The sequence below is a fragment of the Crocodylus siamensis genome, chromosome 13 (genome assembly GCF_052110815.1).
Source record: "Crocodylus siamensis isolate JL-2025a chromosome 13, ASM5211081v1, whole genome shotgun sequence".
Classification (NCBI taxonomy): domain Eukaryota; kingdom Metazoa; phylum Chordata; order Crocodylia; family Crocodylidae; genus Crocodylus; species Crocodylus siamensis.
Genome location: NC_143407.1, coordinates 1,222,128 through 1,240,040, shown reverse-complemented (window position 1 = coordinate 1,240,040; position 17,913 = coordinate 1,222,128). Strand labels below are relative to the sequence as shown.

Below are 17,913 nucleotides of genomic sequence, written 5' to 3'. Positions count from 1 at the left end.
CCATGTACCTGTGATGGTGGGTGCTTTTCTGTCCCCAAGATTGGGACTCCCTGCCGCAGGCTCCTTCAGGAAAAGGCAGCCACGGATGGAACAGGATGGGCTGGGTGAGCTGTGTCCAGGCTCTTGCTGCTCCCCTAAAGATGGCAAACCACTGGCCAGAATCAAGAGGGAAAGAAATGGGTGGAGATGAGAGAGTCTGTCCCCATCCCCGCCACTTCCCTCGGTGCCCCTCTGCCCCCAAACAACCCTAGCATAGGCCTTGACTTGGTCTCTGGCTGGACCAGTGCCGTCAGCCTGCCCCCACCCTACCTCTCCCTTCTTTTGCATGGAAGCATCAGCTACCCAGACAGAGCAAAGAGCCTGCACCCATGCAGCATGCCCCAGTCAGACATGGAGGGAGCAGAGGAGCTGTGATCCCTGCCAGCAGGCTGGACCATGGAGCTTGGTGCTGTCCCGTATGCTCTCTCCATGGCTACGCTGCACGTGAGGCCAGTGGGACACTCCCTCAGCCCAAGAGTGCAGCGGGATAAGGACAACAGCCACTTTGGCTTAATGAAATATAGGGGCTCTCAAGGCAATAGCCTCAGAAAGCCACGAACCCCCAGGCTTGTGCCACTCGCTGGCAAGTTTCACGAGGAGGCTACAAGAAGGCTTGTAGTGGATGTGGCCAGAACAAGCCTGGCAGTTCCTGGTTCTGTGCTAGGAAGGATCCCGTCGCGGACATGCAGCCCAACAGTAGCAGACAGCAACACTCACCGGCTGCATCCGCAGAAAGCTCTGCTTGAGATCGCCTGCTTTGTTTGCAGAAGGGCTGGGCAGGCCTGCAGCTGCAATGGTCCGGAAAGGGGCAGACCTAGTGCACGTACAGCAAAGATATGGCAATACAGACTCTAGGGCAGTGCCTTTCTTCACTTGCAATGGGATGCATGTGCCTTGCTGCTTGTTTCTAAGATGGTTGTGAAATGAGTCCTTGGCTCTGGGCATCAGGATCTGAGCAGATCCCAGCAGGCAGGGTTAAAGCCACAGGATTTCTTCAGGGCTGCTCAGCACAGAGTCTGGCCCGCAGGCTGCAATAAGAGAACCCAGCAGCAGCCCCCAGCCCCACATCTTGGGGGTCACAGTCATGCCCGTCTCGGGGGGGGGGGGGAGGGGACACGACGACGACGGACAGGCCCTCACCTCAGGCTCAGTGCAGCATGGAGAGATCCGTCCCCCTCGGTGAGGTGCCCATGGAGCTCCTGCAGGTGGCGGGGAGGAGAGGGCTGGGATGAGACCCTGGGTAACGCGGCCACAGCAGACGTGTTCATCAGCACAGATCTAATCTGGCAGGAAGAGCTCCCCTCATTCATCTTCATTACTGCTCCACCTGCCAGCAATTTAGGACTTAAAACTAAAAGAGACAAAAAAAAAAAAATCCTTGCAGAGCCCAAGCCTCCCCTGGGGGATGTGCACGGAGCAGGCTGGAAAGGCCCCATGCCCTGAGCCGGGGGCTGCCCACAATAAACAGCTACCCCCCCACACAAGGCTCCCAGGAGCTCTCCTCTGGCAGGAACACCAGCACTTAGTGGTCTGCAGGCCACCTGATGAATGATGGGGCATGTGCAGCACCTTAATCACGGCCCTGAAAGCCTGGAGAGCTCTGCTCCCTGAACGTGGGTGTTCGAGATTGCGAAGCACTGGAGCCCGAAGGCTCCTGCACCGCTGACAGGCGCCTCTACCCCCAGCCCCCCTCCTCACTGTGCACTGACTGCAGAGGCGAAGATGCTGCCATGTAGGACAGCCCTAGCCACAGGGCAGCTCTGCCTAGCAACCCAGGGCCATGCAGGTTGCATGCCAAGGCCTACAACCTGCACCGCAATGAAGCAAGAGCTGTTGGAGCAGCTGCTGGTGCTACACAAGAGCAGGCTCCAGCTGCAGTCAGGGCCTCACCCCTCCAGACACCATGCACCCACAGCTGGGACAGTCCATCCTCCAAGGACTTTGCCACCCTGAATAGACAAAGCAGAAGAAAGGCCAGTATTGCTCCCTTTGGCACAGGGGAAACTGAGACACAGGCATGCCAAAAGGCCCACAGGGATCTCGAGTTTCCTACCTGGCAATTAGCCACGGGCCAGTACCCCCATGCTAGCAGCTGGCACGCGCTGCAGCCACCTTCCTTTGCAGGTCTAATGAAATTCAGACCTCCCTGCGCTCGATTATAAATGGGACCTCCTGAAACTCCCCCTCCTCACCCGGGGAAGCAGCTGTTTTCCATCTACAAGAGCTCGCTGAGGCCGAAGCCCTGTCAGGGGATACTCGATCCCACTCATGAGCCCCTTGTAAGCGAGCGGGGCTAAGTGCAAGGGAAGCCCTCAGTGGAAGATCATCTTCTCATTGCCTTCGAAACCGAGGCACGTCTGGACCGGAGGATGAGGTGCAGGGTGGGCCGATGAGGGGCCACGGAGCTGAGACGGGCAGGTGCTTGTGTTGGAGAAAGCGTGGAACAATGCAAACTAGCGCTGGCTCCCAACGGGATGCTCCTCTTGTCAGCCATGAGAGGCAAGAGCCAGCTCAGCCCTGACAGCATGCACACGGGTAAGTCTTGCTGGGTACAAGGCATGGATGAAGTCTGGTACTCCCCATGGACATCCAGGGCTTTTACAGCTCGCCGGAACACCTCTTTCTTACTGCAGCCCAGCAGCAGCTTGCACACCTAGCAGCAAGTGGCCCGTGCTCCAGCCTCACTGCTGGCCCTGCATGAGGAGCTCTGCTAACAGGCATGTGCCAGCCGCCGCTAGCTCTCGCCTCGGTGGGGGCAGCACAAGTGCATCACTCCCTGCGTCTGGGAAAAGCCACAGGGCTGAATCCCTAGGACTTCAGGCTAACCTTCACCTGACCTGTTGGGGCCTGCTTGGCAAGATTTCCTCCACCCTGGTCACAGCCTTCAAGTTCATCACTGCTGCCAGGGAGATGGAAGGGGATCTACAAGCAAGAGGGTTTACCCCCACTAAACAGGCAGCACAGACAATAGCAATCTGCCGGGGCAGGGGGCCACTGACCAGACCCTGACTGCAAGGGCAGAGCAAGCAGCCTGCTCCTTTGGAAGGGAAGCAGCTCCAGAAAGTGGGTTCTGCTCCAGGGCCATGGTGCAGCCCTAGTCAGGGTCTCTCCCCTCCTCCCCTGCCACCTTTCTCCCTGGGCGTGCCGGTCACCTTGCCACCTGTCTGTGTCTGGGGGAGCAAGGTAGAAACTGTCCCCTGCCTCTGCAGCCATGTCCCCCCCAAAATTCTGCTAGCGACTGGGGCATCTCCCACATGCTGCAATCCGTGGGGCACCGCTCAGCCAGAAACAACCAGCGCCAGACATTGGTGGTTGCAGCACCCCAGCAGGCACATCCACCTCTTTTGAGGCGCTTGCTTGCTTATCGACTCTCCAGTCCACTGGCCCAGAGGCAGGTGACAGAAAGACCTCCCCAGCGCCGGTCTGGCCAGTGACTCTGGGGATGCGCCTGTGGCTTCTGGGAAAGAAAAAGGACCCAGACAAGCATGACTGCAAGAAGGGGAGATGAATAAGCCCACACTACCGCTGCCCAATTACAACACTGGAGAACAATGTGCTGCACTCCTCCACAGGAGCCCGCCTGCCTGCTCCCGGCCGGCGCAGGTACCAGACACCAAGCGCTCCGTAAGCAAACAGAGCCCCCGACGTGCAGAAATGAAATGAGGGCAGAGCTCCCCATTCCATCTCAACCTGGCGTTTGCACCTGGTTATTAATGGCCTCGCCTGCGACCCCTGAACCCTGCTTTGCTGCGCATCACGGCTCTGCCAGCCTTGGCACCTTCGCAGCAATTCCAGAGCAAGGGGGCAGGGAATCAACAGCCCTGTTCAGCTCTGCACAGGGGACCAGGCAGCAGCAAAGCTGTCCCAGATCTTCCCCTACCGGGCAGCTCTTGTGGCCACAGGATGACCTTCCCAGGCCCACCTCTTGCTTCCATTTCTGTGCCCCCTTCTGACAAGGTGGGGAGGCAAGGAAGCCAGTGACATGCACTTGTTCTCAGCCCCAAGGCACCGTAGCACTGTTAATACCCAGCGATCAGGGAATCCCAGCTCCAGGAGAGGCCAGTTCCTCTGGGATTCTGACACAGTTTTCTAGCCCCAACAAAGTGGAGAAGCTTGCCCAGAATCGCCCTCAACCTGCAGGGTCAAACCTGTTAAAAGGCACTTTTACCATTGGCAGCAGCAGGTGAGCACATGCAACGTGTTTAACTTGCAGGGGTGGATCGATTCCGTAGAAGCAGGACATGCTCCTACCCACGCAAAGGGCCTGAACTGCAGACAGAACCAATTTCATTTCTCTGAACTACGACCTTGCCTGCAGGCCTCAGTTTAAGAGCATGAAGGGGCACACAGAGATACTCTGCTTGATGACTGTGACTGAGTGGGGTCTAGGAGAAGTAGGGACCTCAAAACCAACTAACTTAGCTCCCATGGTTTCTTTTGAGACTCCCAGCCAACATTGCCAAGCAGTTTAAAAAAAAATAAAAATTAAAAGAAAAAAATCACAGTCTGCCTACATGGTCTCTACCATGGTACTGACAAAGCTCCATCCCCACAGTATTTAAAGTGTTTCACAATCAACAGCAGCACCACAATACTCTATTTTGATCACACGCAGGGTGTCATTTTGATCCAATGCATGCTGGTGGCTTTAAATTAAATTAATATTCCAGAAATGATCTAGGTTTTTATGGGGCACTGATGTGACAACCACTTTGCTCAAGTCCCTTGGACAGAATGCAGATTATTTCCCCCATGATGCTGCTGATACCATCTGTTCCTACCTACACCACTGTTGGCACTGCAGCAGCATTGCTACCTCCTGGATCAGGTGCCAGGAGGCCACTCACTCACGACAGAGGTGAACGGCTGCAGAGCACAAGGGCTCCGTGTAAGAGATGTGTACCCCACTGAGAACCGCCAACACTGCTGGGGGGTGTTCACTGCCTTGGACGCTGCCAGCATTGCTTCCAGCGCAAACCCATCCCCTTGCTGTTACTGCTATGTCAGGGGAGGACAGTGAGAGAAAGCAGCTCTTGGGATGATGCATGGGAGGCAGCGCTTCATTTATAACCCCACACAAATGCTGGAAAAGGTTCAACTGTAAAAAGCATTAGGTTGGTTACCTTACGGGCCCCTGCGGGCCACAAAGTGAAATTACGTGAGCACAACATGGCTATTAATCACCACAACGATTCCACAGCAAGACGCAGCCCCAGCGGCTCACGTTCAACTGGAATAGGAAAGCTGAGCAAATTACCTACCAGTGGTGAGAAGACTCCAACACTCAATCAGTATCTTCTGCAGATCTCTCCCCTCAGCTCCTCCTCAGCAAATCCAAGCATTTAAGCTAGAGCAAAGGCCTCATCTTTGCAAGAGTGCTGTGGGGGCTATGACTCCTGTGCTATGGCCTCTCTCTAAGCCAGCATTTTCCTCTCATAAGATGCACTTTATTAACGGATGCCACTCGGACTGGCTGCGTCTAAGTCCTGGAGTGGCAAGCGCAGGAAGGAGCTGGCTCAGCCTTCTCCCTGTTCCTGCCCCAGGACGGGATTTGAAGATAAACCCCAATGGGAGGTGAAAAAATATCCCTCTCGTGGTCTTGTGGGCTCATCATCCTAGCTGCACCCTAATTCACAGGGGCCCTGTGAGCAAGCCTCTGTTGGAGTGCACTAGCCTCGTCAAGAGCACACCAAAGTTGCAAGTACTTTTGCCTCAGCATCAGTGGATGCAGGTACTGGGTTTTGTTTTGTTTTTGATCGCCATCCCAGAGTCCATCTCTCCCACGTGGATTCACACGCAGGTCTCCCAAGCGCTTTGCTGGCAATGTAAGAGGCGATGCTGCAATCTCTTCGCGCTGAAGCATACAAAGACAGACAGACAGACAGACAGACAGACAGAGGCAGTTTAAAATTGAACTGAGGACACTAAATAGAGGGGCTTGTGCAGTGTGAGAATATGGGAAAGAGCATAAGCAGACTGCTAATTGCACAGCATGACCTGTCTTAACCACTTAAGAGGCCAACAAACATAGGTGTGACAGAAAAGCAGCTGTCTAATAGAAACAGAGCAGATCTGTACTCAGCCAGTTCAGAACTACTTTGGTCTGGGCTCTTAAACCTGGAAATTGGCTAATAAAAGCTTTGCCGTATTTACAGGTCAGAAAGAAACATCGATACCCATAAAACATCCACCTGATTTATTGTGTTCTGTAGTTTTACAGAGAAAGTAGTAGCCTCAACTTGCATAACTGGTTCAGGGAGCAAAGAGAGTCACTGCTCAACAAAACACAGCTTGCTTAAATGAATACAGATCCTACGGCCAGAGGAGGAATTCAGTCACTTCAAGCACCATTAACAAGGTGGAAGCTGGTGAAAGATGACAGTTTAAATAATGCAGCTCATCTTCCCCACACTCCCTTGGCTGCCAGCTAACTACTCCATTGCCCTGGGGGAGGTGGGTCGGAGGTTCCTGAGAACAGTCGGGACTAATTACTGTGCAGAACAGGTTCCCGTCAAACGTGGGTCAGCTGGTGCCAGAGACCGGACGGCACGAAGCGCTCAATCTTCTCTCTAAGGAAGCTGAAGGGTGACAGAAGAGTCCCGAAGAACTGGAAGAAACAAAACAGAACAGAGTTTGTGCTTAGGTTAGACAAGTGCGCTAATGGATGGGAACAGACACGTCCTACATCTTCCTTCAGATCACAACCCTGTTACATTTCCTGCAGCGCTCTGCTGATGCCATGAAACTAACGTCTAATAAATACTAGGTTACCACTTGCAGAACCTATAATTTTTTTATTCCACTGCACATCAGAAAATGCCGACCCTCTCAACGCTTCTGCGATATAGTCCCATTTTACAGGCCGGCACAGAGCTTAACCTGAGGAGATAACGAAAGAGCTGGGGTTAAAAGCCAGGAATCCAGGCTGGCAGTCTTCTGCTAAAACCATGCCACTAAGTTTGTTTGTATGGGCAATCACACCCCATGGGAATCCCAGTGGGAAGAGTGGGGAATGGTACACACTGCACTGTGCACCCACATTTTTAAACTCATTCAAGAATAACCTGATAGGAGGCGTTTAAATTTTAAAAACTTCAGCAGAAGACTCAGCTGAAATCCTGAAAAGGCCAGAGAGCTCCAAGAAGCTGAAACTCAGACTGGCACTCATCCATCTGTGCTTAGCTGCTACAGTCCACCCTCAGCTGGTCGTAAGGACACTGGGGGAGTTTATCACAGGCCAAATGATTCATAACAACTAGGCACGACAGGGTGAGCCGAGGGGGCTCTTCTGTTCGCAGACCTTCCCTGCGGTCCTGCTCAGCTCCGTACCCTTAGCAGTACTTGGAGAAGCTTGGGGACAAGCATGGTGCACTTCCCTAGGTTCTCCAGGCCAAGATCGCTACCAACTCAGTGACAGCTAAGAGACCAGCTGCGTACGTGGGTTTGATTTACACTCTGTAAGACACCAGCACAATTCTTCCTCTGAAAACTTCCAGCCATTTAGTTTACAATGAATGAGCATTAAACGCTTGGTTAGTGACCACATTCTCCTCTCACAAACCCTTTCCTAACGCCCCTGACACGGCGTTAAATGACAGAGCTCCTCCAGGCTTCACTTTGGCTATCCTGGCTTGTTTCATAACCTCAGTATTACATTTATAAGGCTTCTAGAGCATAACTCACAGCACAGCACAGCACAGCACAGCTTTTCACTGCAGCTAACTCCTCCGCTGCCTGTGCGTGTGTGTGGCACCTTCACATTAAGCACATGAGTTAAGATGTAGATTAGCAAGGCAAGAAACCTTTGCCCTTGGCATCGACACTCAGCCTGTGACAGGAAACTTTGAGCTTGTTTTAGATGCAAAGCACAGAACTGCAGTCATTACACATTGGCAGGGAACTGCACTTCTCCAAGCCATACACATTTTCTCTTAGATAAGCAAAAGCCTCAAGTGTTTATAAATATGAGAAGTTCAGCAGCTGGGCAAAAAGTTAATTCTTCGATCTCACTAATGAGCCTAAGGGAAGAGAGGAAAACAAGGCAAAAATCACCACCCCATCCCAAAGGTCAAGAAGTCTACGACACACGGCACGGGCATAAGATGCTGTGCACCACTGCTCTAGGCATTTTGTGCAGGAGGGCCTGCATGTCCATTGAGCTCTCCCCGATGAGCACACAGCCTTGGTGAGAGGAGAAACGGGTCTTTTTGTCAGGGAGCTGTACACCAGAAAGTAGGCTGCTCTGTGAACTTTAGACAAGGAGGGGAACAAAAGCCTATGAGAAAGCCCTGAAGAGCAATGGTTCAAGTAGCTAAGTGAGATCAGAAATCCAGCTCGCGTAGCTTGGCGGAGGGACGTCTGGTCCAGCAGCATGTACGCTGTGGTTGCTAGTGCCCGATGCTCCTCTTAACAGCTACCATTGCCCCCACTTGCTGGATTCAAGCTAGCCCAGCACGGCTGTTCCTGCTGGTATCACACCAGCATCTGGCTGGAGATAACTATCCTTAACTGCAGTCCTTCTGGCTGAAGGGCACTCGAGCTTAGAGACCTCCCACAGCTCCCCTTGGCTGTAGCTGGATCCAGGGATGCTCAGTGCCTCTGAATAAAGGTCAGTTGCTACAGAAGTACAACTCTTTCTTTTCGTGTGGACAAAGGAAAGCCTGCCGTCAGTTTTGATCAGACCTGCGCCAGATTCTGGTCGCAAGGGCTGAGCCTGTCCTTTTGGGGCATTACATTCTGGACAGTCTGGAACTGCTGCCTGCTTCACGGTGGTTTCTGGCACCTCATAATCTTAGCCATTTGCCAAGACCTACCCTGTGATTTATGATGGAGGAAACAAATTCAAGAAAAATATGTAAACTAAGTTACTCAGCTGAGTAAAAGGTATTAACTTCTTTGAGCTTTTATGGAGTGTACAGTTGACAATACAGATTCAACAGGTGTGGGGGGGAAAACCCCCACACTCAGTGAAATACAATAAGTACAGTAGTAGGGGCTTAAATTCATCTAACAAGCTTGGGGAAAAAGCATCCAAACACACACATCCTCTTTCTCCTCCACCTACCAGGAACTTGTGTTGTGTGCATCTGGTTACAAACTTCCCCATCACCCTTTCCACCAAGATCAAACCCTACAAACTTTCTGTTACAGAAAAGTCCCGAGTTAGATCCTAAAGTATACAAAAGTACCAAGAATTACTTGACAAAAGAACATTTCAGTTCTAAAGGGATAAATTCAAGGCATTTCGACCTACATGCAGATACAAGATTTGTTTAATAAACCTGCTATTATCCTACTCCAGGAGTTTTTACATCAAAGTTAAAACTATGCCTCCCTTTTGCACTGACTGGTGTTAAAAACAGATCTCTACCATAAACACACACTGTGAAGTAGGAAAACATATCGAGATATAGAACTAGGAGCATCTGCAATGCTCTACAAACAAACAGAGATCAAAAGGCAAAACATGGAGAAAGCCTGTTCCCAACCCTTTGTATGTTGCGAGCCAACGTAAAAATTAGAAGCTGCTCTGGTTTGTTCTTTCATCCAAGCAGCTCTTGTAACTCATTCGGCGTTGTACGAGCCAAAAACAAAGTCCAAACAAGTAGAGTGATATTCATGTTTAAGAACCAAATCATTTGAACTATTAAAGCATGAATAAAAATGAGAGCTAATCCATTGTTTTTAAATAGCAAGCATCAGCAGATACGCTACCTCGGTGATATTAAAACCCAATTTGTTCATGGCCAAACTCTAGATTTCCCACAACCACCCCAGAAGCAGCTCTCTGCCAGTTACACCCTACATTTGGCAAAAAACATCTGTACACTCTGGACACTGGAGTCAAATTCAGAAAGATGAGAAGTAACAGTCTGTGAGCAATGGTAACTGCAAGCAGATCTCGGTCTTTAACTGACACATTCTTCCAGGTATGAACTTTAAGTAAATGGAAATCCAGGGAATCCTCACTCCCATCTGACCTTCCAGCTTCGCTCCTGGCTGGACATCTGACCATATCAGTTTTCTGTTTGTACACAGTCTGTGCCTGGAGGTACTGAGCTGACCCTAGCTAGGAAGGATGGAGCTCGACTCATCCCTGCCCAGAGCAGATGTTCTCATACTCCAGTGCACGCTCCCAGCATGGCAACACAAAAACTATTGTTTTCTTCCCAGTTTCAAACAAGAGTCTGAAGGCAAGGTATGAAAGCCACACTCACCGCAAGCACTTATTCCTACTGAAACCCCATAACCCCAGCTCCCCAGGGACTGCACAGTGAAGGAAAAGGTGAAAGCATGCATCTAAGACCACGTAACAGAAGACAGGGCCTCAGCCTCCTAGCTTACACTTTAACTGGGGAAGTTACACCTGGTTACCTGACCCAGGTAAACAAATGGTTTCCCATTTTTTTCAAGTTGCTAGGAAGCCCCCCGTTCTGATATCGAGGATTATTCCTTTACGCAGTCAAAGGAGAGGGCACATCTGAGGCTAATGCAGCAGTCAGTATAGTACTGCCTGCATTTCCCGAGGGCGTTATCCCTAGCAATACTCCTGTGAGAGTCCTGGCAGCAACCATACTCCTTGGCTGACCTCCCTTTCCTTGGAAATAAGTGCTTAAATACCCTGGCAAATAAGCAAACCCTGTGCTCCGTCTTTTGCCCCCCACGGGGCAATGTGTCCCTTGGCAATCAAAATATTGCTCTGCGAAGCCAACGTAACGCACACAAAATGCGTTTGGCTGAAAGAGCAGCAGAGAGCATGTCGCCGAGCGGTGCTGTGCTAGTGTACCATCTGACCCTGTATCTCTCTGGAAATCATACAACTCGGCTAATGCAGTCCTCAAAGAATTAATCAAGCAGACTGTTAGGACCCGGTTTCTATGAAGCCAGCCAATTATGAGCAGCACAGAAATTTGTCACTGGCATGTCCAACTACATTTTCCCACATGAAGATTAACAGGACAGGGTGGAAAGGGAGCCCCATTCGCAGAATGGCCTACCCTGGGCATCACCAAAGAAAAACACCAGCAGAACAGATTGAGAACTATTCACTTTTAAAACGAGGGGAAAAAAAAAAAAAAAGCGTTGTTGCTGCTTTCTGCCTCGTCACCCAGACCGCTGAACAGCAGGGAAGCCAACTTGGCCTCACCCTGCAGCTATTCAAGTTTTGCTAGTCACAGAAAGCTTTCATGAGTGGTCAGCAGCTCTGCGGTTAGCACTCTGCACTACTGCACAGAGCCTTAGTGTAGATGAGGCCAAGCATTTTACAAAGTTAAAGTGGGGAGAGATGAAAGATGAGGTGGGATGGGAAGCACCTAGCTGGAGCAGCACCTGGGCTCTGAGAATCAAGCGGTTACTGGGGTATATAACCTTATAAAGGGCCGGCAGAAGCAAGGGAGAGAGCAATTGTTAAGAGGAGCAGGAAGGGTGCCTGGGGGAAATCACCAGTTCTTGGAGACATGCAAAACATTTTGCCCCTATGCAGCACATTTCAGAAGGGCCCCGACATGCTCCATGAAGGTTAGCAGGAACCCCAGGCTCTGGGGTGAGGGGACAGAGGTGCAGCATGGCAGAATTACACCCCATGGCCAGTTTCCATGCGGTAATGCCTAATGGCAGAGCAGAACAAAACAGGGCGTGTTAACTGCGCCATCCCAGCAATGTGCTCCCCACCTAGTAACTGCAACCAGATTGTTTTATATCCGATCGTTCCCGTTTCCAACATGCAAATGGCAGTTAATTAACTTCTGAAGCAGCTGGCTTGGAAGCGAACACGCAATTTACCTCTGTCCCCATCGGCCCCTTTCTGGTAATCCCGCTGCCTGGGCAGTGGAAGCTATTGCAGTGCTTTCCCTGGGCTCCATTCTGCCTTTTCACTCACTTCTCAGAGTCTCCGGTTACCAATTTATTTTTCTGCAGCTCACACATTGTAAACCTCGACTTTTATGAGAATAAAATCCACCTTCATCACAGCACTTGGTGCTGAAATGCTCTGCTGCCACTATAACAGCCCAAATTAATGCCCTACTATGTTACGGTCACTCTACTTCCTTGCCAAAGGCAGAGAATTTCTCCCATCCTGTGAGAGACGCATTTTTCACGGATTAGTATTTTAGGAAGAGGGAATGCCTTACTGGACTTGGTGTTGGCTACGGGCGAGGACGTGCTAGGGGAGCTGCAGATTCTCCTATCAAATCCACCATACGGCACAGGATGGGTAAGGTAACTAGTAGGGTGGAAGTGCTTGACTTCAAGAAGAATAACTTCAGTGTGCTCAGGAGTCTAGTCAATGACGCGCTGCAGGAGAAGAATATTGGCGAGACGGAAATCCAGGAAGGGTGGTTGTTCCTAAAGGAAGTGATCCTTCAGGCACAGAGGGAGACTATCCCAGTACAAGGGAAAAGGGGGAAAGGAACCAAAAAAACTTTCTTGGCTAAACAGGGAAATCCAGGGGAGCTTAAGGGCAAAAAAAAGAAGGCATATAGGTGGTGAAAGCAGGGGGAAGCAACCAAGGAGGAGCATACCTACTTGGTCCACACTTGCAGAGAGGCAGTTAGAAAGGCCAAAGCAATTACAGAGCTGAGGCTGGCAACACAATTTAAAGACAACAAAAGCCTTTCTTTTTTCCCCCAGGTATGTAGGGAGCAAAAGGAAGGCACAAGGCAGCATAGGACCCCTACTGAACAAGGAGCAATTAGTGACAGAGAGGGGGGACAAGGCTGAGCTATTCAGTGAGTGTTCTGCCTCAGTGGTCCTGAACAGGGCTCAAGGCAAGTCTCCTAATGGGTTCTTAGATGAGCAGAGGGTTGACGCTGCCTTGGTGCAGAGTCACTTGGATGGACTGGATGTGTTCAAGTCAGCAGGCCCAGATGAGCTGCACCCGAAAGTACTGAAGGAACTGGCTAGCGTCACAGCAGAATCACAGGCACGGCTGAGCGCTTGTGGCGCTCGGATCAGGTCCCGGAGGACTGGAAGAGGGCCGATGCAGTCTCCGTTTTCAAGAACGGAGGGAAGAAGGACCCGAGTAATTATAGGCCAGTCAGTCTCACCTCCACCCTCGGAAAAGTCTTTGAAAAGATTATGAAGGATCATATTTGTGGAGTCCAGCAGGATAAATAAATGCAGCAAGGAAACCAGCATGGATTTGTAGCAGGTAAATCATGTCTGACCTGTCTGGTTTTGTTTTATGACAGGGTCACAAAATGCTTAGAAGCAGAAGTGGAGGTGGATGTCATTTTCTTGGACTTTAGCAAGGCCTTCGTCCCATTCTCATAAATAAGTTAAGAGGCTGTGACACAGATGTTTACACGGTCCGTTGGGTGACAAATTGGTTTAGTGGTCGCACCCAGACAGTGGTAGCAGAGGGGTTGGTGTCAACCTGGAAGAACGTGGGCAGTGGGGTCCCGCAGGGTTCAGTCCTTGGACCTGCACTCTTCAAGATCTTCAACAGCAACTTGGATGTGGGTGTGAAGCACACTCTGTCCAAGTTTGCGAAGGATACTAAGTTGTGGGGTGAAGTGCACACTCCGAAGGGTAGGGAATGACTGCAGGCAAACCTGGACAGGTTAGAAAAGCGGGCAGTACACAACAGGATGCAGTACAACAAGGACAAGTGCAGAGTGCTGAACCTAGGGTGCAAAAATATCCAGCACACCTACCTACTGGCTGAGGAATGACCCTCTCAGCAGCACAGAAGCAGAAAGGGCGAGTCATAGTGGACTCCAAGATGAACATGGAGCGGGCAGCGTGATGACATCAGCAGCAAAGCTAACCACGCTTTACCGTGCATCAGCAGATGAATGACAAATAGATCCAAGGTGATATTTCCCCTCTGTGAGGCATTGGTCAGACCGCAGTTGGGAGTACTGTGTGCACTTTTGGGCACTGTATTTCAAGAATGATGTTGATAGACTTGAGAGGGTCCAGAGGAGGCCACTCATATGATTATGGGCTTACAGGACAAGTCCTATGAGAAGAGACTGAGGGACCTGGACCTCTTCAGCCTCCGCAAGAGAAGGCTGAGAGGTGATCTCGTGGCCGCCTACAAATTCATTAGGGGACGCAGCAAGGGATCGGAGATGCCCTCTTCACCAGGGCATATCTTGGGGTAACAAGGAACAATGGTCACAAACTGACAGAGAGCAGATTTAGGCTAGATACCAGGAAAAACTTCTTCACAGGAAGGGCGGCCAAAAATTTGGAATGGGCTCCCAAGGGAGGTGGTGCTCTCCCCTACCCTGACCCCAACACACTCTTTCCTGCCTAGGCAGGGGTCAGACTCGACGATCTGTTGAGGTCCTTTCCGACCCTAGCATCTATGAATCTTTCAAGGAAGACAGAGCAACTCCCAGCCCGATGCCCTAGACTCATGCCACCAATGTTATCCAGACAAGCTGAAAGTGTTGCTCGTTGCAAGACGGAATCTACACAGCAGCGCAAGCTGCGCTGAGACAGCAAGCACCTTGTGCCAGGTTTACACTGCTTCAGTTAACGAAAGGATCTATTCACCGCTCAGCACATCACCTTTGTGCTCAGGCACAGTTCACAGAAAGGCCTACCTGGCTATTAGTGAAATCAGAAGAGAGCGAGCTACACAGGGGTCTATTTTGAAAAATTCTCTCCCTGCCTTGACTGTAGCCAGGCAGGGATTAGGACCCACTGTGAACCCCCAACTAGCCAAGAGATCAGCCCCCCCGCCAGAGAGAACTTGCAGGGCAGGAGCAGGAGAGAAGCCCACTGGCCGCGTTCCTTTAACCTTTGCAGAACGTGGCTCCCAGTGACAACACCACACTGCTGTTTGAACCGACTGGAGCTCCCGACTCAGCCACTTCTCACAGCCAGGTAAAGGAGGCAGTTTTCAGGGCATCTTCCACTAGAGCTTCTTACCTCCGTGCATTTATTGCTCGGCTGCTCACAAAAAGCCTCTGCCTCAGTTTCCCATGGATGCCCCAAAGGAACAGCAGACACAGCATGGACTCCATGCACACAAGCAGCAGGAGTTCATTTGCCTATTTCCAACCACTAGAATTTGAGAAAAAAATGTGAACAAGAGCCAGGTGTCCTTGACCCCACCACCAGGTTGTCCCCTGGTGTATGCTGGGCTTCAGCCATGCTCCTTGCTGTGGCATCCTGCCATCCTTGTAGCAGGGCTTTAAACTGCAGAACTACCACACGTGTTCTAGCTTCCCCAACGGCTAGAAGGCAGAGTAGGAGAAAGAGGAACCAGCCAGAATGGAGCCACACGGGATAAGTGACTACCTTTTCCATGGAATTTCTGAGGATTCATTTCTAGCTGGTGTTCAGCTTCAGCCAAGTGCAATAACCCAGGTTTTCCGCCATCACCCATCAGCCCTCACTATCGCTATGCCGGAGCAGCCCGAGAAGCAGCTATCCAGCCATCTGCAGCATGGAAAGAGGCAGCAGAGGCACAAGGGCACAAAGCTGCAGCAGGGAGGAAGGAGTCCAATAGCACACAAAGGGGCAGAACATGGTCATTCCTTAAGCACAGACACTTCCCCTGGCACAGTACTTGATGCGAACCGTCTCTGCCTCACGGAGATGACAGGTTAAGCCAGTGATTCTCAGGAAGGAGGCGGCGGCACCCCAGGGCACGGCAAGATCCTTTTAAGGGTGCTGTACAATATCAGCACTGAGAAGTGAGCAAAACCTACCCGTGATTCACATGATAAACCCAGAGATTTCAAAAATAGATCCACACTGTCAAAAAACACACCGGCCTGCTGCGGTCTTTCTGAGTTCTTTGCAACAGAAGAATCACGCTATTATTTTTCTACAGTCAAAAATGAAAGAAAAGGTGAGAGCTGGCATTTTCCAAGGGGGGCTCTGAGCCTGAGAAAGGGTACCACTCACCTGGGCACTCTCATGGCTTCCGTTTTAACCTGTTCAGTACTCAAGATCCCTAAACGTCAAATTCACAAGCTTCTGCTTCCAATAGTTCTGGTTTAACTAAAACTCAGAAAGATGACAGCAGGCTGGTGTGGACCTTGGTCTGTAACTGGTGTTAAGCCTCTCCAAGGTTGGTCTTCAGGGGCCAGTTTTGCAACTCAAGAATCCTGATCTTTATAAAAAGCAAGGAACCGGGCCCCCTGGGTACGTCTGTGCTGCAGCTCTAAGGCCGCTGGGCACCCACCCACTTCCCAGGTTTTGCATTTGCAGGCAGAAGCCAGCAACAAAGCTGCTCGGAGGCATCCATATGACCCTTTGAGACCAGCACTAAGAGAACCTCCAGAGTAACTCTGCTGCTGTTCCCCTGGGTTTGGTGTAGGCACAGGCAGCAGGCAGTTGGAGCATGCTTGAGAGTGGTGTTGACCTAACCCTAGTCAACAGCAAATCAAGTGCAATAACTCTGGCTTCAGAAGCAGGCACCTGCGAGTGCAAATCCACAGCCCCTCAGAGCATTTGCAGGCAGGGGACCTCAGCATCTTGACATCGCCCAACTGACCTCAGCAAGCCCTGGAAGGGATGCAATACTTACAGATTTAGCAAACACGACCATGAGTTCAGGGAACTGGTGCATGAGGAGGGCAAGCATTGCTGAAAACGAGCACAGCCCTGCCGTGAAGTGGATAAAGAAAGGAAGCTCCTTCTGCGGGTAAACGGAGACGTCATGAAACGCTGAAAGGAAAACAACCACAAAGTGACTCTCTCACGTCTATGGGGGTGGGCAGAAGACGTCATAGCTACACGGCAGCTGCTGCAGCATGGCCGTGCTCCGACACTCCCATCGATACATGTCATAGGCACAAATGTGGACCTGAGGCTAAACGTATCCCAACCCGCACGCCAACGTAGCTTAACTTTGATTCATCTTCAGTCTCATACATCAGACGGTTTCCATTCTCTTGTTACTTAGGAGTCCCATTAAAGCTACCCTTCCCCACCCTTGCACCCTCCTCCTGACCTCCTTCAGCCTAAAGTGAAGCAGCTGGCTGGACTGTCTCTGATACCAACTGTTGTGGCAAGACAGAAGGAAATGGTGTAAAGTTTGCAGTCCACTTTCAACCAAACACTTGGCCCAGTTTAAATAAATCAAGGGATTTTTAACGGCTATGCACACTCATTCTGTTATTTAACCAAATGCCACATTGGAGAAAACAAACATCATATTTGTTATGCTTTCTATGGAAGTAGATCTGTTTATCTGAGCAATTCCCATGTTTAAAGAGCAAAATAACTCTGAAAGCAATCAGAGCCAACACATACTCGGTAGTTTCTACTCAAGCTTCCCAAGATGCTGGCTAGCAGACTACAGTAAATTTTGGAGCAGCTGACAAAGCAGACCTCAAAGAAAGCAGGACTGAGACTGGGTTATAAATTTTGTACATAACGGTTCTTTGCAATTTATATTCCAGGGCAAAGAAATCAGAAAAAGGTGACTGGACAGCTCAGGGACTGGACTGTGGAGCTTTCACTGCTCAAGACATTGAAAGCAGTCACCAATGGGGGATCATTTGGTGAATTTGCTAGTCCTGCTGGCTCTGGTAACTTGCCGCCCCCGAAGCTTCTACCTAACAGTTTTACGCGGATTTTAAACAGATGGGAGAAGCAGGTTGCTGTGTGCATACAGTGCTTTACAAGGGTCTTCAGCCTGCTGCATTTGATTCTGTGGCAGCTCCAGGAGAAGACAAAAGGAAAGAAAGAAAAAACCTTTTGAATGAATTAAATATAAAAACCTCCCTGTGGCTACCATCAGCAAACAAAAAGGAAACTAAACCCTATCTGAATACCCCAGTTGGAAGGGATTCCTTTCAAGCAGAAGGGAGAGGGGGTGGGAAATAGGAGCAAACCAGCTGCCCCAACAGATGTGGGGAGAAGAGCAAACCAAAATGAGAAACATTTTCCAGGCACCCAGAGCTG

The 17,913-nt window shown here is 50.6% G+C and overlaps 1 protein-coding gene across 6 annotated transcripts in view; it reads right to left on the bottom strand.

The window, feature by feature from the left end:
• Positions 1-17,913, bottom strand: part of ST7L (suppression of tumorigenicity 7 like) — a 44,077-nt gene that overhangs the window by 2,882 nt on the left and 23,282 nt on the right. For 3 of the 6 annotated variants that reach the window (XM_090026491.1, XM_090026492.1, XM_090026494.1), the window contains 6 exons: positions 16,532-16,671; positions 6,532-6,646; positions 5,301-5,893; positions 1,180-1,390; positions 757-853; positions 9-151 (listed from right to left, as the gene is read on the bottom strand). In XM_090026491.1, coding sequence (XP_089882617.1) covers positions 6,551-6,646; positions 16,532-16,671 — 236 coding nt within the window. In that variant the 3' untranslated portion in view covers positions 9-151; positions 757-853; positions 1,180-1,390; positions 5,301-5,893; positions 6,532-6,550. Of the gene's footprint in view, positions 1-8; positions 152-756; positions 854-1,179; positions 1,391-1,418; positions 5,894-6,220; positions 6,647-16,531; positions 16,672-17,913 lie in introns of those variants that run through there. The other 3 variants (XM_090026493.1, XM_090026490.1, XM_090026495.1) reach the window with 3 other exon arrangements.